Source organism: Alligator mississippiensis, chromosome 5 (assembly GCF_030867095.1).
Source record: "Alligator mississippiensis isolate rAllMis1 chromosome 5, rAllMis1, whole genome shotgun sequence".
Taxonomy (NCBI): Eukaryota; Metazoa; Chordata; order Crocodylia; family Alligatoridae; genus Alligator; species Alligator mississippiensis.
In genome coordinates this window covers 76,716,397-76,741,232 of record NC_081828.1, presented here as the reverse complement: position 1 = coordinate 76,741,232, position 24,836 = coordinate 76,716,397, and the positions used below count along the sequence as shown (strand labels likewise).

The window sequence follows — 24,836 nt, the reverse complement described above, 5'->3', positions numbered from 1 at the left end:
CTTTTTTGTGTCCTAGTTTGATTTATGGATGTGTTGCTATTTCATCCCCCTAATTCAGCTCAATAGTGTTTCAGAAAAAGCACTTGCAGTTCTTTTTACCCAGCGCTTAAATTATATTCGGAAAGACTTTTTTTTTGCAAAAACATGAAAGAAAGGGGTGCGATCAGAAAAAAATTATTCCCTCCTTTCTTCCCTTCATCCTTTGTTTAATCTTTCCTCATGCCTCTTTGCAATACAAGCATTAACACAAAACTGATAGTAATAGATTTATAACACGATTCCACTAATGATCTAACCAACTGCTTCTGTGCTACTGGAAGAGTGTTAATGCCTCTAGAAAAGTTGCCTGCTGAAGGTCAAAATTTCATTTATTTTCCACAAAAGCAGCATGGATATTTTGTTGTATGGCATGTTTTCAAATGAATACCCTTACAGTTCACCAGACAGTAGATTTTTATTCTGAAATCATGTACTGGTTAGGGGTTTTTGCTTCCTCATTTGTTTGCTTTACTCATTGAGCGGTCTGTAAAATCTGGCAAATTCTTAAATTGCCAGACTTAGTATTCTAGATCAGGGCACATTTGTCCAAGGCACTTTTGCTATGGTACTGCAGTCATAATTCTCAAGCTCCAAACCTGCCAGGGTGTGTTCAAGCCATCAAAAAATGAGAGGAAGGGCCAGTATGTGGAACCACTCGATTTTATTATCAGTCTAAATTGCCAGTGAATTATTAGACCAGTTTTAATGGATATGTTCTCACTGTAACTCAGATTACAAAGCTGTTTTGACTCATCCAGAGGGAAAACCTCCTTAGAAATTGGTTTTATCTTTAAAAGCCATCTTAACTTGTCAGCTGTAGCACAGCATGCAACAAAAAAAGTGTCCTTTATTGTCCTTTTTCATTGTTTTTCTTCCTCCCCCATCATTCTGTCATCCCTTGATCTTTCTTTCAACTGTCCATGTCCTCTTTCCTGTCCCCTATTCCCTTTATCCTGCATAGACCACTCTTAGGAAGTGACAGGACAGCAGTATACTCAGTGTAGGTTGTGGGATTGGCTCCACAGAACCTTTCTCTGTGCCACTGACTTTCCTGTGTCCAATCCTCCGCATCAGGGGTGACACATAGGGGGTGCACACGGGTGCATGTGCACCACCTGAGTGTGGTGGTGCACCCCCTACAAAAAGGTCACTCGCCACTTGCTGCTGGCGGCATCTGCAGGAGCTCCCCTGCTTACCGCCACCGCGCTCCTGCTGCTGCCGTGCCTCCCCAGCTGCTGGGGGTACACATTGTTCATGCCCCGCACGAAGCAGTTGGCATCTTTTAAGAGTCCCTTACCCTGGGGTGGGTACTAGCTGCTGCGACAGTGTAAGGCTGCCAGGGAAGATTTAAGAGCTGCCTGCCTGTCACCTGATTCAGCATAGGTTTCAAAGAAAGGGGCGGGGGGGTAGTTTTTAAGGACAGGTAGAGAGGCAAGGAGAGAGAGACCTCCAGACCCTCTCTCGTCTTCTGATCAGAACTGCTTTGCTTTTTGTGTTTTTTCTGAGTGTTTGTGTTCATCTGAGCCACAGACTGAAAGAGATTCAGGCCTGGAACTGGCTCATTTCCTGAGCTGCTGAGAAAACTCATCTGTGTTTAGTTACATTCAGGGGTTTCCTCTTCCCGCCAGCTGGCAGCAACCAGTGACTGCTGTCATCCCACTAGACTGCAAGGCTATTGGGGAACATGCAGAACCAGGGACCAAACCTGGGCTCCTGGGCAAAATGCATTTGAGAGGTCTGCACAGTAGCCAGTTTCTCGACCCACATTCCCCACATTCGTTATCATATCTTTCTAGGTCAGCTCCATATCAGTCTGAAAAGGATATTTAGGACTCACTGCCTGTTTCCCAGTCCAGAACAGCCTAATCCCCATTAGATGAGAGAAGGGGGAAAACCCTTCAGCCATTTTTAATAAAGCAGTGCAAGTCCCTTCTCTCTACTTTCCCTACGAGAAACAACAGCTTCATTCTTACTGAGGCACAGTCTGGACAATAAGATATGTTTTGCTGGTTAGATATAAGTAGACTCTTCTCAGTTAGAAAAAGAGAGAGAAGGAACATGGGTGTGTGGGCCAAATGACTTCTGTGTCTGGCTCCAATGTCCTGCACAAACATGAGTTTTACATGCCTCCATAGCTGTTTTTGGTTGGGTTGATTGATGTCTGCAAAAGGCAGCTTGGGGACCTGCAAGAACCCTTGAATTTGTTTTACTGGAATCCTGTTTCCTAATTAAATAACTCCCCAAAATAAGAACATGCTTAAAGCTGAACAAGATCAACTAGTGTTCATTGTGTTTTGTCACACAATATGTGCTTCTGATTTTACAAGATACATTTTTCCACATCACTGTCACTTTCCGCATCTCTTCAAGACTAACTTCTAATGTGCTTCTAAACAATATTTTAATAAGCATTTGAATAATGGTGGCATCATTCTCCAATCTGCTTCCATTAACTAAACATGGTTCTCTTGGTAAAATCAATTCATGAAATTACATAGATTTTGGCTGAAATGTATAAAGCTTATGCTAGATCTGAGCAACTAATTTTAATTTTGTACAATTCACTTTGACTGACTATGGTACTAAGTTATAAGTGTAGTTATAACCGAACACTAAGTAATACTGAAATGTAAATACCTTATAAATCATGTGTGAAAGGATTGACTCCTGGCTGTTTATTTGTCTCTTAGGTGACAGAGCCACATTATAATCACTCATGTTGTATTTCCATATTTGGCTATTGACAAATATACTTATGACAGACTTTCTAGGTGGTATTATTTGCCTAGTATATTAAATGAATGGCAATGATTACACTTACTCTTTCAGCATTGAGTTTGCTGATGGAATGTGGACACGTTGGTCTTTATGTAATATCTAAAAAGTCCCCTTTCTTCGGTATCTTTAGACACATCTGTTTGTCCTTTAAAGTATTTGCTTACACAGTTGTCTGTTCATATGATGAGTTTACAGCCATGCCCATGTTGTTAATGAGGGGTTACATAATTAAATGACCTTATGGATTCCAATACCATTTGCATGGAAGAATGCTTGCCTGTTCCATGATTAAGTCTACGTGTCTATGTGCACGTTGGACAACAGATAATCTGAATTTTGTTTGGTATATTTGCAACAAAATATGGTTTGGTTGTTTGTTTAGAAAGTAAATGATATACATTTTCTTCATTACATTGCAGCTTGTAATTTCAGGTGTTCTTTTCTATTACAGTTGGCTCAATGCTTCCTCAGTTTATTGCTAAATACTTGTTACTAAATTAGCATTATGTTTGAAGACATGCTTTGTAAGCTTAACATGTGTTACTTTCATCAATAAAGAGGAACAAAAACCTCCTTTACAGTTCATAAAATAAAAATATATATTGTCTGGAAAGGATGGAAATGCAGGTCAAAATCAATATTTTTTACTTGAAAAATCCTTTCCCCCACCTCTATTTGAATGAGTAAAGAAAGGTAGTGCTTTGTTGCTATTTGTTTATTTTTTTTATTTCATCCAGCGTTCAAGTTGTCATTAAGCCCAGCAACAATTTCCATCAGGGACTTATCTGAATTCCACACTAAGAATTCTTATACTTTCTGTGCAGACACAAAGCAAGTGAATGGTCTCTGATCTGTATTGTCAATGCTCCTTTGCTAATGTCTCCTGAGAGATTTGTTTGTTCTCAGCCAGCCATTTGTAATGCATAGAATTGCAGATCTTAATATCACCAGTGGCAGTGATTACCAGTCAGTTGCCCTCAGTCATTTTTAATGCTCTCTTTTGGTCCTGTCTGCTTCAATATTCTGCAGTATTCAGAACTGACTGTGCTATGCCACCTGTTAATGTTAGCTGTACATATTGAAATCATGGGAGCCTGGACTACATAAAACATAAGTTCTTTAATAGAAGCCTCTGGCTGTAGCTAACACCATGTAAGGACTGTTGCCACTAAGGTTTATGTTACCTATTCAAAATGTATAGTATTCAGTAGAGCAAGCCAGATAATTAAATGTAATGAGTGTTTTACAAAATTGGAAGATGTATTGTATGCAGTCAGTTTAGAATCTGCTTACATGAGCTATTTCACAATAGATATAATTACATGGGTAAAATAATTCGATCAGGTCTTCATATTTATCTTTTGAATATTCACCATTAGCGCTTATGTATGCATTTTGAGGCGGGCTGATTTGAGTGCTGCTGAACCATTCTAGTGTGTCTAGTTTGTCAGATGTGTTGCTTTTTTTTTTTCATCTTTATGCTCTGAAAGTAACATCTTTTTCTTTATCTTTTTTAAAGATAAAGACATTCCCTGCTGATACATCTAATCCCTTTTTCGATCCTTTTACAACAGTACCACAGTTTTCTGTAAGTAAAACATGCAACTGAAAAACTGTGTATTTTACACAGCACTTGCAAATCCAGATTATTCTTTAACTTAATGTCAGAAATTTAACCATCCTCAGTGAAGATAACATTCCACATAGGTCACAGGCATCAAGTCAGTCAGTAAACTTGTTTGTGTTAGGATGTTGGAGTTTACTAGAAGGAATTATAAGAATTAAGGTGAAACTCCAGTGCAGTCAGAGTCCCCAAATGCTGTCGTACCTCCCACAGTTGTACTGCGTAGCGCACCGGTGACACTGCACAGATTCTTCATGAACAGTCAGGGGCTGTGCAGCGTACAGGCGTCTCTGCATTAAATGAAAGCCTTGCCTTAGTCCCCTTCACAAACCTTTGTTTTATCTAAAGCATGTAACTTGCATAAAAACTTGCACTCTGAAATGAAATAAAGAATAATATTTCTTAGAAATACATTTGTTGACTTTGGTAGCTTGTAGGTGTGAACTCCTAGGGTAGTTAATAACTGAGAGACAAATCGTAGAGAAAGACTGCTTGAGAAAAGAGTAAGAATACTCGTTGTCACACACATGAGGATAGTTAGTGTATAACAATAGAAAACAAAGTATGATATCCCTAAAAGAACAGAGCCTTTTACACCCAAACTTTCAGTAGCTGTAGAATCTAATAAATACAATAACTTAGACATTTAAGCAAGTGTTTAAAATTAGCCTGAACCATTAGATACAATGTTTGGAACTCTGTGTGTAATGTACTTTATATTAGGGCTGTGCGAAGCTTCAGTCCTTGATTCGATTCGGCGGAGATTCAGCCCGATTTGGTGGCCGAATCGCCGAATTGATCCAGAGGGACCCTTGAATCTCTCTGAATTGAATCGGAACCCTCTGAATCAATTCGGAGAGATTCAGAAAGATTCAGCGATTCAGACATAGAAACAACTTTAAATATTTTTTCTACATACCTCTAGGTAGCAGGCAGCTCATCAATGTGGTGATTCTGGGGTACATGGAGCTTCCCACAGAAGTGCAGGGGGCTCCCCAGCATGCTGGGCAGCAGACCCGGAAGTGGACCAGAAGCACTTCTGATCCACTTCCAGGTGTGCCAGGGAGAGCACGGAGGGGCCCCCTGCACCTTCCCGGCTCGGCAACTGGTGCCTCCTGCATCTGGGGGGACAGCTGGGGTGCCCCTGTGGCTGATCACTGAGCCGGGGAGATATGGGGAGGAGGGCCCCCATGCAAAGTACTTCCGGTCCACGTCCGGGTTCACCGCCAAACACATGGAGGACCTCCCTGCACTCCTGTGGGACGCTCCATCCACCTGAGTATCACAGTGTTCACAAGCCACCTGGTACCTTGAGGTACGTAGAAAAAACTTTTAAAGCTGTGTCTATGTCTGAACCACTGATTCTCCAAATCAGCATCGAATCTTCAGATTTGGATTCAGCTGAATTGAATCAGGGACAATGATCTAAATCAATGATTCAGGCTGAATCTGAATCGAATAGGGCCTGTTTCACACACCCATACTTTATATCCTTCCAACATGAGGCCTATAAGGAACCTCCCCAGATTAGAATTGTAAAACAGAATTGCTAACCTGAAGTTTCTAAATTAAATCCATAAAATGAAGCAATTCACATTTTAACCAGAACTTCTGTCCTGAGGTCCAATCTGTTTTTCTTTCATAGGGTATAGAAGTGATATGTAACTTCAGTCATTTCAATATCTTTTTTAATATAGTGAATGGAAAGAAAAATTTTGCCTCAGTGATAAACCACATTATTTCAGGCTTTAATACAAATATTCTGTTTTTCACTCAAATGTAGAATTTTAAGCCATCTTCTAAGAGAAGCTAAAATGTATCCCAAGCCTTGTTCATGTCAATTTTGTTTTTCCAATTAGAAATATCCAAACATATTTATTGGAACATGTGACACCAGCCCGTTCAACAAGTATGTTTTGGAAGATCTTGAAAGTCCTCCAGGTTGCACAGTGGCAAAATTAAAAGAGCCATTTACATTTGTGTCCTTGATCAAATGTTACATTGTCTTATGCACAGAAATCTGTGCAGAGTATTGCCCTCACAAATGAGTAATGATCATCACAAAGTTATTTTTTCCTTGTGAAAAATTATAATGAAATTTTGGAAATTGAAACTGAATAATATTCACTTTCTCCATGAAAACTTGAAAATTTCTCTGGAAAACTCCATGAGAATTTTTTTTAATTAGTTCTACTATTTGTACTCCATTGAGTGGAAGAGAATGGAAGGAAGCATTACACACACAAGTTTTTGGTAACCTTTTACAATTCTACTGTCACTTGTCTCTCTGAAATCCTGGTTCACTGAAAAATGCCAACATGTAGCATTACAAACACTTACAAAAACCCTGGATTGTGATTTACAGTGGCATTCTGCTATTGCAGAAGTAGACATTTGAGGGTATCTTTAGTGACCCAGGATATTCCCACATGATTTCATGGAAAGGAAAAAAATAGGGAAATAAAATAAGTTAATTCAGACATAATTCTATATATGATTGTTTCTGCCCCAGAGCTTTAAACATGGAGATTGGTCAGCCCAGAATGATCTGTTTCTGCTTAGTTGCTTTTAAATTTATTTTAGCACAACAATCATGCTAGATATCACCCAGTATTTAGAGACACCTATAAAATAACACAAACAAATGCAATTGGGGGAAATTTGTAAGAGTGAACCCCAATCCTGTAACCAGACTCTGAATGTTCTGCAGTTGCACACACTCCTGGTTGGCTGCAAATGTTTGTGCTTCATTTGCTTTTTCTTTTCTGTTCCTTTTCTTCACTTTCTTTTCATGTTATGAACAGCCTGCAAAAATGTTTATGTTGTTTGTTCTTTAAAAATGTGTTTTCCAACCAAAAATGTCTCCCAAAGTATTAAAAGCAAAGAGTTTTGGAGAACTCTTCCTTTTGTTTGTCTTTGTTTTATAATTCCACAGTGTATAAAGAGCTAAATGTATTTTCTTTGTGAAAAATAGAAGGAAAGCATTGCTATTTGAGTTTTACCTGTGATTAAAGTGGACTATTTGAAATAGAAGCACTTAAGAATTGAATTTATTCATGGTAATATTTCTAAGCCTATCATAGAAATTGCAGGTGAATTAGATAGATGAGTTCCTCAGCTGCTGTAAGTCAGCATACATCTATTGGTTTTAATGAAGATGGGTCAATTTATAACACCTAAGTACCTAGCCAAATGTGTATGAACATATGTATATAAATGTGAGAGAGAAAGAAGCAATAACACTATGTGTATATGTGTATATATTTTTATAATACATATAGATAGATAGAAAAGAAGGGCTCAGATCCTCAGCAAGTATAAATTGTTTCAGATCAGGTAATTCAGTAAGACTTTAGCCATTTACTCCAGGTAAGGTTTTGAGCCTGGTATCATTATTTAATTATAAAAAGCCTGATCTGGTCCCCCTGAATATGGACTTCAGTGTTTGCTTGTCTGTGGACTCTGTGATTGGCCTTTCAAAGCTAAATGCTAGAGGTGTTTGATGGATTATGCTTGCTAATATTTAGGAATTTAATTTGATGGGTTTGGAGGTTATGCTTGTTCTTTCCTGCTAGTTATTTGGTTTTGTTTTACTTTATATTGGATTTTGTTGTACTGCATTTGTACAATGAAAGGAATGGCTCATCCTGACTGTTCAAACAGAATGTACTATATGCTTTCAGTTAAGATGGGGGTGAAGGCTGGGAAATGTTACAAGCAAAAGTTACAGCAGCTTCTTCCCAAATGCAAATACTTTGCCTCCTGAATTAAGCAGCAGAATGCATACAAGTCTGTAGTTCCACAAGTTTATTCACTGAATGTTAATACTAGGTGGTTCAGATCACTTGAACAATGATGATAAAAATATAAACAATAGTTAGATAACATTCTCTGTTTCACTGGTGTGGTGATGTCTCTCCCTATGATTGTGATGACTGAACCAAAGTTGTAAGGGAAGATTGATAGTCAAGAAAGGAATGCAGCTAATAAGTGTGAACATTTTCCTGGCTCTTCTGAAGTATTGGAGAACTGCAGTTACTGTGTATCCTTACCAGTTCTGTATCACACTCACAAGCAGACAGTGGCCATTCTCTGTTGTTAGAAATGGTCCTATGCAAATAGTGGTTCTGGACTGCAGCACAGTCTACTACAAAATAGGTGATGCGATACTATGGTATTGTATTTGAAGATGGGTCTAGTCTGAATGTGGTTATTTCTCTGTGCATTTTATGCTGATGTATTGACTGTGAGTCCAGTCACTAGTTGCCAGTGAATAATAGTTTTAGGACATGGTTTACTTCCCTCTAACTTTTAGACCCAGACTCTCCTATAGTGTTTTCCAAAGACTTAATAGCTAACTTTGATAGGGCTCCATTTAAGAGATAAGAATACCAAGCTGACCCTTTTGGATACTCCCTATAATGGCTTTAGATTAAATGAAATAGTGATAAATGTTATTTTTTAGTGTATGGGTGTGTATTTTTTCCAAGTGTTATCAGTGGAAGGTACTGTAAATTGAGTTCAGTGTTGTAGTCCTCTTTATTGGTCAGACTCCTTAATGGTATACCACTGTCAACCTCTATCAAAAGGAGTGTCTGCATCATCACCTAAAAGGGTTACTTCCTAGTTCTGAGGTCATTAGCTGCCATAGTGGCAGCCTTTCCTTTACCTGCTTTATTAGAGGAAATTTGATAATAATGCAAATGAAAATGGTATAGAGAAAATGGGCATAAAAAATAGAAACTAATCTACCCTTTTTATCTTTTCTTTTTAGGCAGAATTCACTGACAACAAATTAAAATGCTGTGCTGTGCAGTTGTCTCCCAAGATATCACCAGTAGCTCTGTCACCTGCAAGGAGGTCTTTGGTTGAGACTGTCCCAACCCCAACTGTGCAGACAATATATACATCTCACAAACCTATTTCTCTGGCAGACAGGTATCATGCAGTTCCTTGGTGGAAATAGCATAAATCTCCTTTACTCTAAGCTCTCAGGAGTTGGTTTGATTTCTTTGGTTCTCTTGATATCCATCCTAACTGGAAAGGGAAAAAAACCTGTCAGTCCAAGCTTGCATTTCCACTGATGCTGCAAATCATTTGCCATTTTGAACTTCCTTCTGAGTAAAAGAGAAGCATGTTATATTTACTTTGAATATTTCCTAAATGAAAGTCACTCTGATGTAGCCAGCAATTGCCCACCTGTAAAAGCAAAGTAAAGCATCTCCGTGACCTCCAGGTAAACAAAAAGAGGGTGTTCAATTTCTTCTGAAGCAGATCGCTTTCCCGGAAACACTGGCATTGCTTTTTTAATAAGTGCTGCTATCATCTGTCTTCCTAAATTCTAAACGATCACTGAGGGGAGAGTAGGATTGAAAAAGGTCTACCCCTTCAGATGAATATGAGGCTCTGATATCTCTGAGTGATGTTGGGCAGCCATTGTTTGTCTTGTAGCATGAAATAGTAAAAATATGTCCCAGGTTCCCAAAGCCAGATAACATTTTTTTTTGTTCACTTCCTCCATCTTACAGGTTTTTTTGTAATAATGGTCTCCTCTCTAGCTGTTAATTAGTACTGACTTCCCCAAACTGCCTATTTGGTTAAGATAATTGTATCATTGGATCCATCCAAGTTCCCAACAGGACAAGTCTAGTTTTTATTGCCAGGCCCAAAACGCTATAGTGAAATGGGAGTGAAAAGTGAAAAACTGCTTAAAATGAGACTGTGTTAACCTTTCACCTTCCAGTTTTAAATTTGACTCACAAGGGTTGTTGTCTTCACTTTAATTTCAAGTGAATACATTTTTGTTATTGTTAGGCTGTTTGTTCATAAGAGTCCTAGCAGTTGTAGGGTAAGCCTATGTTTTAGGATGATTCAGCTCCTGTCTAAGTCAATGGAAAGATTTTGAATAACTTCAGTTAATTAGCTAATATTTGTAAAGCACTTTGAAGATATAGAGTTCTATGTAGAGACCTGATTCAGGAATCTGTGCTTAAAACAACACAATAAGATAGATGTGGTTTTTGCCCTCATTGCACACTTGAGAAATTAAGCCACAAATTTGTGATTCTCCCACGGTATCAGAAGTTGTGACTCAGCCAAAACCAATTGGTCAGTGCTGGGATGAGAATATAGGAATTTCAAACTCTGTTTACATTAACCAGCGCGTGCTTCCTTAGTGTATTTTGCACACTGTTGAAGAGCTCTGCTGATTTTTTGTACTGAATGAGAGTCTAGGCAGCCTGTAAGCTAGTGGCCAACATAGTCCTTTATAGAAATGAATTAAGTACACATGTTAACATTTGAGCAAAAAGGCTAAATCAAAAGAGGAAAAAATATCCTGGCTCCAATATCTTCTTTCTGCACTGCTAACCATTTTTATCTCCCAGAGTGCACTTGTTCGGTCTCTTCATTGACTCTGGCTAATGTTTCCTCTATTTAACCAATCTATTTATGCATGATAAGAATCTCTCAAGTCATTAGTAGATAATTAACAAATGAGTAATTATAAATGAATAAGCCTAGGTAATATCTCTTGAGAAGTCCACCAGATCTTAAGCAATTGGTTGAGAGAGAGAAAGCTTTGTAGAGAGAGCAAGAAGCATTCTTTCCAAAGGACAAAAATTGGAAAATTCTCAGTTTGGTGCAAGATGTTCCATTGCAAAGGCTAAAAGAGAACTTACATTTTATCTTTTTTCTTTCTTTCCTTTGTTTTTTATAATGATTAATATAGGTTTCTAGGTAGTTGTTCTTTTTATCCATCCATTTAATATCCTGTTGTTCCTCCTCTTTCTCGCCACCTACCTTAGTCCCCTCTACAGTCTTTCTTTACCTAATTTTCTTTCCCTCTTTTTCTTCTCTTCTCATCTCCAACAATCTCCTGGTTCTTGATTGGGGTTGGCAGCTGCCCCACAGACCTCACTACATTAGCATGTGTGATGCCCACTTTCCCACAAGAGCACTTCATCCCTCAGACTCAGCTACATACAGAGTCCTTTGCTCTTAGGAGAAGTTTCTTCCCACATACCCCTGATCCAGTGCAATAGGCCCCCTCCCTGGTCTGTAGAATAGGTAAAGAAAATAATAGTTTATAAGGAAGGGATAGCAAAGCTTCTGTCTTCCCTTTGCACCCAGTTCATGTAAAGGTATGGAGTAGAGTAGGGGAAGGAAAGCCCAAGGCCACTCAGAAATATCAAGTGGCATCAAGCAGTCTGGGGCCTCTTCCCCATACCTATGTCTAAAGAGTAATTTCAGAGCTAACCTCCCTTCTCTCCAAATCTGTCTGACGGGGAACATTGGCGGGGCTTCCTAGTCCCCATCCCCAAGTCCTTACTCTTCCTTGGATAAGATTTCCACTTGAAAAGGTGGCACTCTATGGCTGTAGGAGTGCAACTCATGGACAATTGTTGATCTTACTGCTCCATTCAACTGTGTTTCTCTTTCCCTAATGTGCATGTTAAACAGTAGGGCTGTGCAAAGCTTTGGTCCCTGATTCGATTTGGCGGAGATTCGACCCAATTCAGTGTTTGAATCTCTGAATCCAAATAGAATCAGAGGACCCTTGAATATCTCCAAATCAAATCGGAACCCTCCAAATCGATTTGGAGAGATTCGGAAAGATTCAGCGATTCAGACATAGGCACAGCTTTAAATGCTTTTTCTACATACCTCTAGATAGCAGGTGGCTCGTGAATGCTGTGATGGTGGGGTGCATGAAGCATCCCACAGAAGTACAGGGGGCTCCCCAGCGCACTCAGCAGACTTGGAAGTGGACCAGAAGCACTTCCAGTCCACTTCTGGATCCACTGGGGAGCGTGCAGGGAGGCCTGCCTGCACCCTCCAAGCTCAGCGACTGGTGCCTCCTGGGTCTGGGGGAGGCACCTGGGGTCCTCCCGTGGCTGATCGCCAAGCCAGGGCAGTGCACGGGGGGGCCCCCAGCGCGCTCCCTAGTGGACCCAAAAGTGGACCAGAAATACTCCTTCCACCCCAGCGTTGCAGCAATCACAACCCACGCTGATACCTCGAGGCATGTAGAAAAAACTTTTAAAGCTGTGTTTATGTCCAAATCAGCATCGAATCTTCAGATTTGGATTCAGCCAAATCAAATGAGGACAGCGATCCAAACCAACAAATTGAATCGCTGTCCTTAATTTGGGCTGAATCTGAATCAAATAGCGCCCGTTTCACACACCCCTATATAGTCAGGTAGCAAACACAGAGAAAAGAAACTTCCTCCAGTGCCAACCAGTGGAAAAGCTGAGAACTAGAGAATCAAGATGCTATTTCTTTGGAAATCAATGGGATTTTAATGGGAAAAGAAAGGAATGTTGTTACATTTTTTATCATTATCATTTTCTTGCTTTGGTTTGCTCTTCAAAATGTTAAATGAATTTTACTTGTGATTTAGCCATCCATTTTCTGGACTTTTATTGAATCAAATTGAACCTTTTTTCCTCTATTGTTCTTTTCAAAATGTTAATGATATTTTAATTGAAAGATGCATCATGTTGTTGTCCCCATAATTAGCTGTTTGTGCATTAATCACACAGTGCTGAAACTCTGAGGCGTGAACTTGAGAGAGAGAAGATGATGAAACGACTCCTGATGACCGAATTATGAAATTCTGACTTCCTTCATGTGGAGAATGGATTGGGGCCTTTCACGTGCCTTCTGTCTGTTTACATTCCTCTGCTTCTGTGTACTCAACATAATGCATCATGAAAATGTGTTATGTTCCTGACTTGCCTGGATTCACCACAGTTGGTTAAAATTAAGTCTCGCTTGACTTTCACTGGGAGGAGTTTCTTTGTTCATTTGCTGCTCAGAAATAAACTTTCAGCCCTTTATCTCTCTTGAGATTTTATACTATTATAAAATGAATTTTAGGTTTGGTTTTGGTAAATCTAGGGCACAAAGGATCAGCAAAGAACATACTGATTTCTATTGGGAAACGCTGTTCTGTATATATGTTAATAACTGCACAGAGATTAATGTTATGCAGAATATTTTGATAGTACCATAGAAAATATGCCGTTTTGTATAACTGAAAATTGCACCAAGCTACTGCTGTTTGTTAAAGAATCGTTTTTAAAATGGAAAAATTATTATTACATCCTTACCCCTGGACTGTTAGTCTCCACTGGAAAATAAGTGGCTGTCTTATTAAATTCCTAATTGTACCCTCTGTTGAGGTATATATAGAAGTAAGGGGAAAATAGATACATATGTGTGTGTGCATGCACACACACACCAGTCCTCCCTCTAATTAGTCATCCTAAATTGATGGTGAAATACATTTATTGTATTCTTAGGCAAGAAAATCTTCAATGATTCAAAATTATTTGCTATTAACACTCATACAATTTTTTAATGACAAGTTTTAACTTGGGCCCTTATTCTACAAACACTTGCCTACATAATTCAGACATAGCTAAACTAGAAGAGCCTCTGCTGATATAACTATACTGGCACAGGTACATTGGTAGAGGCCCCCTAAGTGCAGGACAGAATATACTGACAGAAACAGTTCTGTGCTGTCGTAGCCACACCACCACTCTGAACAATTAAAATTAAGTCAACAAAGCACCCTTTTGTGACAGAGCAATGTCTACATCTGGGGGGTTTGGCCAGCATAGCTATGGTGGCAAAGGTGTGTGATTTTTTTCAGCAAAACTTTGCGGCGGTTCCACAATGTTGGTTGCTTCGAGCATGTGAGTGGTTCCATTGGAAGTAATGGGATTGTTCCTATGAATAAAGTTAAGCAGGTATATAAGTGTCTGCGGGATAGCAGCCTTAAAAGAATAACAAAATAATCTTTTAATTTTCACAAAATAAGAGCACAGATTAAATTTCCTATTAAAAATGTCCTCCTTTTTCTCTTCTTTTTGTAGTGCAGCACTCTTTAAAAAGCTAACAGCAGCTAACCATCCACTTAAGCATACAATTTTGAACAGACATTTTAGTGTTTTTTATATGGTCCAAGATCTAGTATATTTTTTGTTACTCTGTACAGTATGATTCTCTTGTTTTTAGTCTTGTTAAAATCAAGATGTCTTTAATTTGATATTGATGACCATAAATTTATCTCAGCTTAACCAGCCCATTAGCTTCAAAGTGAATATTGTAACATTCAGTTTCCTTCAGAATTAGGTATGGTAATTTTTAATATGAAAAATCAAGTGCATTTTAGTACTCTTGAGTGCAACCTGGAGAGAGAAAATTACCTGACAGTCTTATATTTGCCAGGGCAGGAAATGAGCATAAGGCTTAGTTAAAAATTTAATAATTTTAACAGTTTCTATTGCTATAACATAAGTGGCATAAGTATACAACCTGTGGTATGTAGTGTAAGAAAATAGCTCCACACATGGAATAGACCCAAGAAACCAAATAAATGCCCAGAATCTGGTTTGTGTATTTGAGGGCATTCAACATACTTTGCTATGCTACCAAAATGCAACTGGAACATTGTAGAGCTGACTTCTAACTATGATATCAAGAGATTTGGTAGTGCATATTTATTTTAGGTATCTCTTTCCATCAATCTGAGGCTATTAAAAATTTATTGGGAGCCTTACCATCCTGTACAGAATCACCAAGGCAAAAGAGGCTGCAGATATAAAAGACCCCCTGTCTTCTCCCATTGTCTTTTCCTTACCTCCTTCAGAGGGATCATGAAAGAAGGGGAGCTGCAGCCTGGAGACATTATGCATAATCATTTTTGCCTGATCGTTAATAAAAAGAGAGCCACCTAAAGATAAAGAAGAAGAAAATCCAATAGGAGCCAATGTTCTGAGAGACCTGGAAGCAAAATTACTCCAAGAGTGGTGTTAACTAATTTGCATGGCTGCTTATTAACTGGTTCTGGCCTGTCTCAGGCATTTACCAGTTGTGTGTGGCCATTTCACAAAGTCATGATCAAGAAGAAAGTATCTGATCAAACAATTCAGCAATCCCATTTTTCCTGCTGTGCCTATTGCTGTGAACTCATACAAAAGTGCTAGAGTGCAAACCTGGAATCTGTTCTAAGTTTGGGGGCAAACTATTCCTGATTAGATGCAGTGTCTTTGTAGAGGCCAAAGCATTCAAAGAGGATGAGTGCCAGACTCAGTTTTTCTGATACACAAATAAGGGACATATTTGTTATTTCAAATTATATCATCATACTCCTAGTACACATAGATTGTCAAGATGAAATTTTCATAACTGAAGAACTACACTAAGACACCCTAGTAATGTTGTACACCTGCACTAACAAGGCATTTTTTAAAATAGCTGAGAAAGGATGGTAGGCACCTTAGAGTCCTAAAAATTAGAAACAAACTTAGTGGGTCATTTAGTCCCAATCACTGCAGAACTTTCCCTCAATATATTCCCAAGTGTTTTCTCTAGTCTTATTTTAACTGTCTCAAGCCATGGGGCACCACCATTTCCCTGCAGAAACTACTCTGTTGTCCAACATCTCAAGTAAGAACGTTTATCTTAATCCTAAACTAAATTTCTGTTTGTGCAGTTTCATCATGTTACTCTTGATTTGTGCAGGCTTCCTTTAACCACACTAACCAATTCCGCTCCCTTTTGAAAAACCTTTGAATGCACATCTTTACCTTGGCTGGATTTGAGATGGTCATGGTAAACAAATTAGCTAAAATTCAACAGGAAGCAAGAAAACGTGAGCTCAAAGATGTGCTAGTTGGTCAAGTCAAAACTTAGGTTTCCCCTTAACTCTAGCTGCACCAGGTTATGATGCATTACAGTACACATTGCCTTAGTATACAGTATTTACACTGTGATTTGCGGTGTAGAGTAGACATATCCAAGTTAGCTTTAAACTAGCTAGCTCATGTACCACTAGCAGTCTAGCCACCATAGCACAAAGCTCAGTGTGGGCTAAGTTACCATGTAAGCTAACATAGCACCTTTTCAGCATCTCTGGTGGCAACAGAGTGAAGTAGCTGATAGTTGTTTTAAGTTCAATTTTCTCAGTTTCTAAGATTAGGTCTATGTTACAAATTTGTGTCTGCACAGCCATGTTAGTCATGTGGTAGAGGTCTGACTTGTGATCGATGGAGCCGTGCCAAGTGCCTACTGCCTAGTGGCAGTGCAGTTATACTGGCAAACCACATTTATTTTGCCAGTACAGCTAATTTTGCTTAAGGGGTTAGAATTAGCTCCACTGGCAAAAGTGTAGTTTTATGCCATTATAGGCTATGTTCCCAATAGGAGTGCATGGCTGGTACAGCATGCCAATATAGCTATACCAGCAAAACCTCTCAGGTGCAGACCTGGCTTTAGGGACAGACTTACAAATTTAGCTTTGACTGCTGACAGATCCTGAAAGCTTTGACTTCTTTTGTGTTTTCCTTCTTTAGGGGGCAACACATAATGTTTCCATGTCTGAATGATTCCATCAGAATTTGGATTGATCTTTTAAATACCTATGCAAAGAGTATTTTCTCCTATTGCAATCTCTTGTGGAAACCAAACAGCTGCATACTTTTCTGTGTGGTTAAGTATTTGCCTGCTTGCCATTTGTTTCAAACACCAAGTTTTCTTTAGAGAGATTGTTCAAGGTCTCAAATCAGTATCCGATTGTACAGTGTGCAGAGAGTTCAACAGTACAAACACATTTACATGCTTGAAAATCAAGCCTTTCTTAAAATATTCCGTTCAGGTTTCTGGTTCCTCCTGCAACAGTTTGCCAATGCAGCCATTTGAAACAAAGCAAGCAATCCAGCAAAGCATTTTAATGGAGGCAAATCACATTTTATTTAACTGTTTCTAGAAAACCTTCATTTTTTTCCTGGATAGATTTCTGGTCCACTGGTTCCACAAACCACATCTTTGTAACTATACAATGGAATATTGTTATTTCATTTTTGATGTCATATGTTCAAGGAGTTTGCAATAAATATACTGAGACTGATCTGTTGGTTGCATGCAAGATCAGCCCTACAACTGTGTTTTGTAAAGTTAAGTGCTGTAAAGGAATCTTCAGATAATGTGAGGAGAAGAGATATAAAGGAAACTTCTTTGGCTGCTGCCATTAGGGCTTGGTGGGTGGCAGCTTCATTTAAGGTTGCTGATTCCGCTTACTACAGTTGAGCAGAAACCTATGTCAAGAAAAAGAGAACAAGAAAGTACAATGGCATTTTAGTTGAAATATGCCTTGAGAGAGACTTTTACAGCTCAGCTATTTACCTGTTCCTGTATTCATGCCTGCAATAAAAGAGATGAAAAATAAATCACTGAGTCTGAGCAATTTGTAATCAAATGAATAATTTAGGTGGCCAAGTGCACTGTACATATTAAAGGAAAACATCTGGTTGCTAATAAAGTGGAGCCACCTTCATTAGGAAACACCTGTCATAAGCAACAACTCAAGAATTTCCTCAAGAAGGTCCAGGGCCATTTTGGTCAGCCTTTAGTAAAGACCACCTTCACTTGGCAGCTGATGTCTGCAAGTCCCTTGGGAAGTTGCTGAAGGTTGATTTTGAATTCCAAGTCTGATAAAACATTGCCAGAGATGTGGTGGATCAACATAGAATATAGTATCTCTTCTTGGACCTTAAGCTCACATTGGCTATGGAGAGAAGTTACACATAAACTGGTTTAGGTGATCAGAAACTGATTTAAACCAGTAACAGAACAGAATCTCAGTGCACATAATCCAGCTTCAAAACAGTTTAAGATAAACCTTGTTGAATGTAGTATCAGACTTAACTGATTTGGGTCAAACTGGTTTATGAAACTTCTGTCCCAGACCCCTTCCTGATTCAAGTTAAATCACAGTCCCACAGCATCCTAACATGCTTTGCAGCCATAGCCTAAGCTGTGAAAAAAAAATCATGTCTGAACTGAATGGCTGAATTTAAACACCTAGTGGTGACAACATTGAAATATTTTCTTAATTTTTTGTCTTATAATAGAAAATGGCATGTGATACAATATCATAAAACAAAACATTGTAACATTTTGTTAACAAACTAGCAAAGCAACATTTTAGCATTGCTGGAACTTCCCTCTTTTTTTCTTCCCTTCTTCCCCTCTCCTCTTCCCCCTCCTCCCCCTCCCATTTTTAAACAGAATTCTGACAAAATTGCTCTTTTTTTGTGGGCTATATTTGTTTGTTTGTTTTAAGGTATTTCCATTTCAATAGAACCACATAAGCTGAAAAAATATGGTTCCAATGATGTCTCATCAACCACTTCTAATCAGTACATGCAGGCTTAATATCATTCAGAGAGAGTGATCAGTAAAAAGACAAGTCAACAAGCCAGTATTAGTTGACTGGGTTGGGGCTGGGACCCACGTGGACTCCTCATTGAAAGATGAACAGTTTTTAATTTTATGAAAACACATTATTGGAAGTTACATGACCAGACAATGGGGACATTTAGTAGCCTGGAGGATGCACTTTTTGTTTTGTGGAGAAAATATTTTTCTTTTCTTGTGGGTATTATACATTAAGTGGAAACACAAGGTGCAAGTTACAAGTTGGGTAAGTAGCAGAAATCTGTTAAGAGAATGAAAAGTGAGCACCAAGATGTTTTGATCTTTTTTGTAGACACTTGGAATGGAATGCAGCTCCCAATGCAATCAATGGCAAATCAGTGGAAGGTTGGTCCAGCATTGGGTGGAGTTTTCTGACGTGCTTACATGAAACAGCAGTGCAAATTTCACTGAAGGCCGGTGAGACGTGTTCTACTAAGTCATCTGGATGCTTTTGAAAATCTCATAGATTTCATAGACATTAGGGCTGGAAGGGACCTCAAAAGATCATCGGGTCCCAGCCCCACGCCTAAAGGGCATGGAAGTCAGCTGGGTTCAGATCACCCTAGCAAGGTGAGTATCCAGGTGTTTCTTGAACGTATCCAGAGTAGGTGCTTGCAGACTCCTATTCCAGACTCTGGAGACGAAGATGGTAAAGAAGTGTTTCCTTATGTCAAGTCTTCCAGTAGTTTGTGACTGTTGGACCTTTTCTTCCCTTGGGGTGCCCTGGTGAGCAGACATTCTCCCAGTTCCTGATGCACTCTCCTTATATAGTTATAGGCTGCCACCAAGTCCACTCTGAGCCTTCTCTTCTCCAGGCTGAAGAGTCCCATACCTCTCAGCCTCTCCTCATAAGCCTGTTCTCTTGACCTCTAATCATGCACATGGCTCTCTGGCCTCTCTCAAGCTTTTCCACATCTTTTCTAAAGTGTGGAGCCCAGAATTGGATGCAGTACTCCAGCTGCGACCTCACCAGGGGTGAGTAAAGCAGGAGGATGACTTTTTGGGTCTTGCTTGAGATGCATCAGTAGATGCAAGCCAGAGTTTTATTTGATTTGCCGGCTGCAGCATCACATTGGTGGCTCATGTTCATTCTGAGATCAGTCATGACCCCCAAGTCTCTTTCGGTCGTGGTGCTAGTGAGTGTAGCACTGCCAAGCCTATAAGTATGATGTGGGTTTTTTCTCCTGAGGTGGAGCACCTTGCATTTCTCCGTGTTGAATGTCATCAGGTTTTGATCCATCTACCTAGTGACCCTGTCCTCACCCATTATTTCTACTTAGTATTTGTTGCTAGTTAACACCTAAAGACAGCTTGGTGCCATACAAATACTCAAGTGACAAGTAGTTACTGTGCTCACTGCCAAGGACTTACACTCTTAAAACCGAAAGAGCAATAATAAAAAGTACTGTGAGAAACAGAGCAAACAACTTGGTTAGATGATATTTGATCAGACCATAAAGCACTACATTGATGCAGTGATTTTTTGCTCACAGTTTATTTTCAGAAACAACATATATATAAACAAGTATAGAAAATCCCAAATAACCACACAGCCATGACATTAGACCATCTGTTGTTGCAATCAGGCAGAAGCCACTTGGATCCTTACTGTTTCATGATGGCAGGTACTAATAGATTATTCCTATCCTCAGCTGCAGAAAGATTGAGTCTTATCTCCTCCACCCTCCTTCCTCAACTCTTTTGGAAATTTGTGAAAGGAAACATTCCAAGGACTAGTTATTAAAGTTGTTTTTTTTTGACATAACTCTAATGACATAACTTTTAGTGATATAGGAGCTTATGTCTCATTTGGATTTAGGAATATAAGCACCAGTGACATTCACAAAGGATGACTTTGTTGGAAACTGGTGGGTGCTCTGTACTGCTGAAAATTAGTCCACTTATTTATGCAGCTCAGTCTGGGTTTAGCCAGCCTGACTTCAGGCATCCACCTTGTAAAGTCTTGACCAATAAATATCCTTCCCTCTGGTTTACAGTTCCCCTCAGAAAAAGATCTTGTGTCAGAGGTCTGTATTAGTAGAACATGAAAGAAGTGGAAGGTCTTGAGGGTGGAGTGTAGATTAGCTGATTGGAAAAAGCTTTAAGTGTAGCTACATTTTACAATTAGCATATGTTAAGGGCTCTGAAAATGGGAGTGCCTGCATGTTAAGTCTGGAAAAGACAAACTAAGCCATCGGTTCCCAAACTGCGCATCACAACCCCAAATGGGATCACAACATCAGCAGATGGGGTCATGGGGGGAAGTGGCGGGGGTGGGGGTTGGACTGTGGGTTGGGAGTGAGAGACCATGCTGAGGAAATGGGGCCATAAATGGGGTCATGCTGAGGAAAAGTTTGGGAAGCACTGAGCTAAGTGCCCTCTGAGCATCTGAAATATGATCCTCTTCAGGGGAGGATTCTCTTTTGTTCATTTTAGGCAACTCCTGTTGCAGTAATATTAGACTTCAACACAGGGCCAGTGTGGGTTGGGAGCAGTCTCCAGCATCCCAGGAGGCACCACTCCCACTCACCCCATATGGATGCTCTATCCTTTGGGTTATTAGCAGTGATAGCTAGCAGCCCAGGAAGTCCCAAAAGGTAAGAATTGTTCCCCTTCCCTTCCCCCCATCTTCTCCCCCTCCTAGAGCCTGTACTGCCTATACTGCTGGTAGAGAGCCAGCAAGCTGAGCAGGCAGAGAGCAAATGTGGCAGCAACTAGCCATGCTCCTGCTCACCAGTCCCTCTAATGGCAGGTCTGAACTGTGCACATTAGAGAGGATATTCACCATAGGCGATGTGTAGGTAGCACACAGGGGGGCACGTGCACCCCCCCCTCCCCCCGAGATTGGCTGAAGCTGAAGCTGCCACAGGCTTCTGCAGGTGGTCACCTCCCTCCCAGGCCAATGCGGCTGCAGGCAGTCCTCACTTGCCACTGCCAACAATGCAGACGGAGGCTGTGGGTGGTCCCTGTTTGCCACCTGCCACTCGCCCTCCCCACCACCCTTGCTGCCAACACCACCACAGCCGCCTGTGGGCGGTCTCTGCTTGGGCTGCCCTTGCCACCACCATCACCATGGCTGCCTGCAGGTGGTCCCTGCTCAGGAGAACATGTTCAGGTTCAAGAGAACCTGAACATGATTCACAAGATAAACCCAGACATTTCAAATAGGAATCTATAGTGGTAAAAACATCCTGACCTGTTATCATCTTCCAGGCGTATTCACAACAGAAAAACTGCTCTATTATTTTTCTGTAGTCAAAAAATGAGGGAAATTCAAGAGCTGGTATTCTCTGAGGGGTGCCTTGAGTCAAATGGTTGAAAACTGCTGTATTGTATGTTTGTAGTCTTAGTTCAGTCTTCAGTAAGTTCACTGTAAATAATTAATATTGAAAAGTGTGTCTTTGTAATTACTTTATCATCCTTAGGTGTAAGCCATGATTTTGAAAGCCTCAGCAGTCATGGCAGGAAATTTTTCCAAAGTGCAAATTTCCTGTATGTGCTACAATAGATTAGACACTGCCCTAGTCTTATTAGTGTTTTTTTTAAGTCTGCTTTCCTCATATTGTTCACTTACCAAGCATCAATGCATGCACAACTCATGCCCCCAGCGGCTAGGGGGGCATGGTGGCAGCAGGAGTGCGGCAGCGGTAAGCAGGGGAGCTCCCACAGATGCTGGTGGCGCTGTCAACAGCAGGGGGGCGGGGGGCAACCATCCGCGGCCATTGCTGGTAGCGGCGACAGCCAGCGGGGATCGCGGACCACCTGCAGACGCCGTCAGTGGGGTGGGGTGGCAAGTAGTGACTGCCCACAGGCACCGCTGACAGTATTGGTGATACCTTTTGGTAGGGGGTGCACCGCCACATTCAGTGGGTGCACGTGCACCCGCATGCACCCACTATGCATCGCCCCTGCATCAATGGGCATACTTCCATGAGAAGAACTAGCTTCCACCACCATTAATAGAACATTCTGACCTGCCACTGTGAAATCAAAACATGAAATGGATATCTGGGAAGAAAAATCCTCTTTCCTTGATCACTGAAAGGAGACCCCCATACCTATAGTTAAACTGTACAATAAATCTCACTTTGTCATCAATCCAATATATGTACTTAGAAATGAATATTTGGTTTCAAATTTTATGGGTAATTTACAACTGATTTGCATTTCTCTTCTAGGTCTTTATGACAGAGATTATGACTGAGCAATGTTAATGTGAATGCTGCATGTTGCTGTACTGTTCATAGCTTTTGGGCTGTTTTAGCAATGAACTTAAGCCCATGCTCAACTTCACCATGTGAACAGTCCCATTGACTTCACAAGGGGTTATTCAGGTTCTTACAGTTGCGTACCTATTGGTATACCCTGCTGAAGCAGGCATTCCCTTTTCAAGATGTTCTTACTTGCATGTACACATTTATTCTACACGCTTTATTCTTTGTTTTAATATTTTTTATTTTTCCTGACCTTTATGTCATATGCAAAAACCCCATGTGACAAAGGTCAAAGGCCAAAATGAGACCAAAGATTGATGTGGTGTAAAAAATCCATACTGTTCTTGGTTGGTTGGTTGATTAGGGTCTGGGAAGGATGATGATCAGGCCAAAAGAGAACCTGAAGGTAGGTCGCAAAGTAGTCAGAAAAGAGGGGTCCAGAGTTCTCTGTAAAGCCAAAGAAAAGGAGTGAATTACTGTAGAAAGGGCTAGAAACAGCAGCCAGATTCTAGGATGGGGGCTGTCAGAAATCAGAAGAAGAAATGAAAACTGAGGAGGAACCAAGAAGGACTAAAAGCTGAAGCCTGGGGAGGACATAAGTGCTTTGTCTTGGAATTTTTGTTTGAGTTTTATGTCATGAGAGATGGTTAATTTCTGTGATCCACAGCCTAAAGAAAGGAGAGGCTGAAGAAAAGTCGAGCTGTATGACTCTTCATCATTTTCATTACAACTATTTCTTTTGGGACATTGGTACTATCAAAGAGGTGGGAGGTGGGACTGCATGTGACCTAGCCAGGAAGCCCATTCACAAGAAGGGGCAGACTGCGGACAGACTAGACCACCTGTTGGCAGAGAGTTCCAAATGAGTGAAGACTTCTATGCCATGTCCTGCCCTAAGGGGCCACTCTGGTTAGCCAAACACTTGCCTACATGATTCAAGAATGCAGTAGTCAGGTAATGAGGGAGGGTTTTGTACTGAAACAGTATTGTGCTGGGCATTGGTCTAAATGTAAATAGGTGAACTTGTGTTAAGTGCAATTTATTAAATACTTTCTTCCTGTCTGGGATGGCTTACTTAGGGCATCCCCTCCTTAGACTTCAATGAGGCAGAGTGATGATCTCATGCTGGAGGTTGTGGAAAACCTCATGGGAAGTTTTCTTATTTGTTTAGGATAAACATAGGGAGCCATCAATCTCTTCTACAGAATAGATAGTTGAAACAAAATGAACTTCCACTCAAAGTGCAGGACCCATCAGAAACATATTATGTAGGTTTTGGCAAAGCCAAAAACACAACAGATGGAGACAGAGAAGACAATAAAAAAGCACCTGGTAATCACAGGCACGACCCTGAGAAAAAAACCAAAGAGGAAAGGTTTTTGGCTAAGTGCTGGGGGGAAAGCAGCTTGAAACTGTGAAGAAAGCAGCTATTTCCTGCTGTTTTATTTCTACTGTGTTGTGGAAAACAAGATTTTGCACGTTCTTCATAAATAAACAAGACTGCATCAAGAAATACTTGACTCTGCATCAGTAATCTCCCCCAGCTGGAAAAAAACCCTGAATTTTGGCTAGGCACCAAGGCCCGAACAGGTCAAGCCTGGTGCTATAAGTGGGAACCTGCTTCCAATAAGAGAAATTCTATGTTCTTGAACCACAATGGAAAAATGACAGAACTACTCGCAGAAATGGAAAACGGCCAAAAACAATAAAAACACAACTTTGCAGCAGGAATTATAAGTGGCATCATCTGGAAACTTCCCAGGAAGGACTGAGAGATGATTTGCCAATGGACATACAATCCTTGAGGGCACCAGCTTTCACATGCCTGAACAAGCTGGCTACCTACACAGAATAGCTCAGCTACCAAGTCCTCAGTCTGGACTGACAAGGCAAATTGATAAAGTGACCAG

The 24,836-nt window shown here is 40.3% G+C and overlaps 1 protein-coding gene across 3 annotated transcripts in view; it reads left to right on the top strand.

The window, feature by feature from the left end:
* Window positions 1-17,682, top strand: part of EPB41L4B (erythrocyte membrane protein band 4.1 like 4B) — a 303,377-nt gene extending 285,695 nt beyond the window's left edge. For 2 of the 3 annotated variants that reach the window (XM_059728506.1, XM_059728507.1), the window contains 3 exons: window positions 4,337-4,405; window positions 9,216-9,379; window positions 12,988-17,682. In XM_059728506.1, coding sequence (XP_059584489.1) covers window positions 4,337-4,405; window positions 9,216-9,379; window positions 12,988-13,057 — 303 coding nt within the window. In that variant the 3' untranslated portion in view covers window positions 13,058-17,682. The remainder of the gene's footprint in view (window positions 1-4,336; window positions 4,406-9,215; window positions 9,380-12,987) is intronic. The other variant, XM_059728508.1, reaches the window with a different exon arrangement.
* The last annotated feature ends 7,154 nt before the right edge of the window (window positions 17,683-24,836 follow it).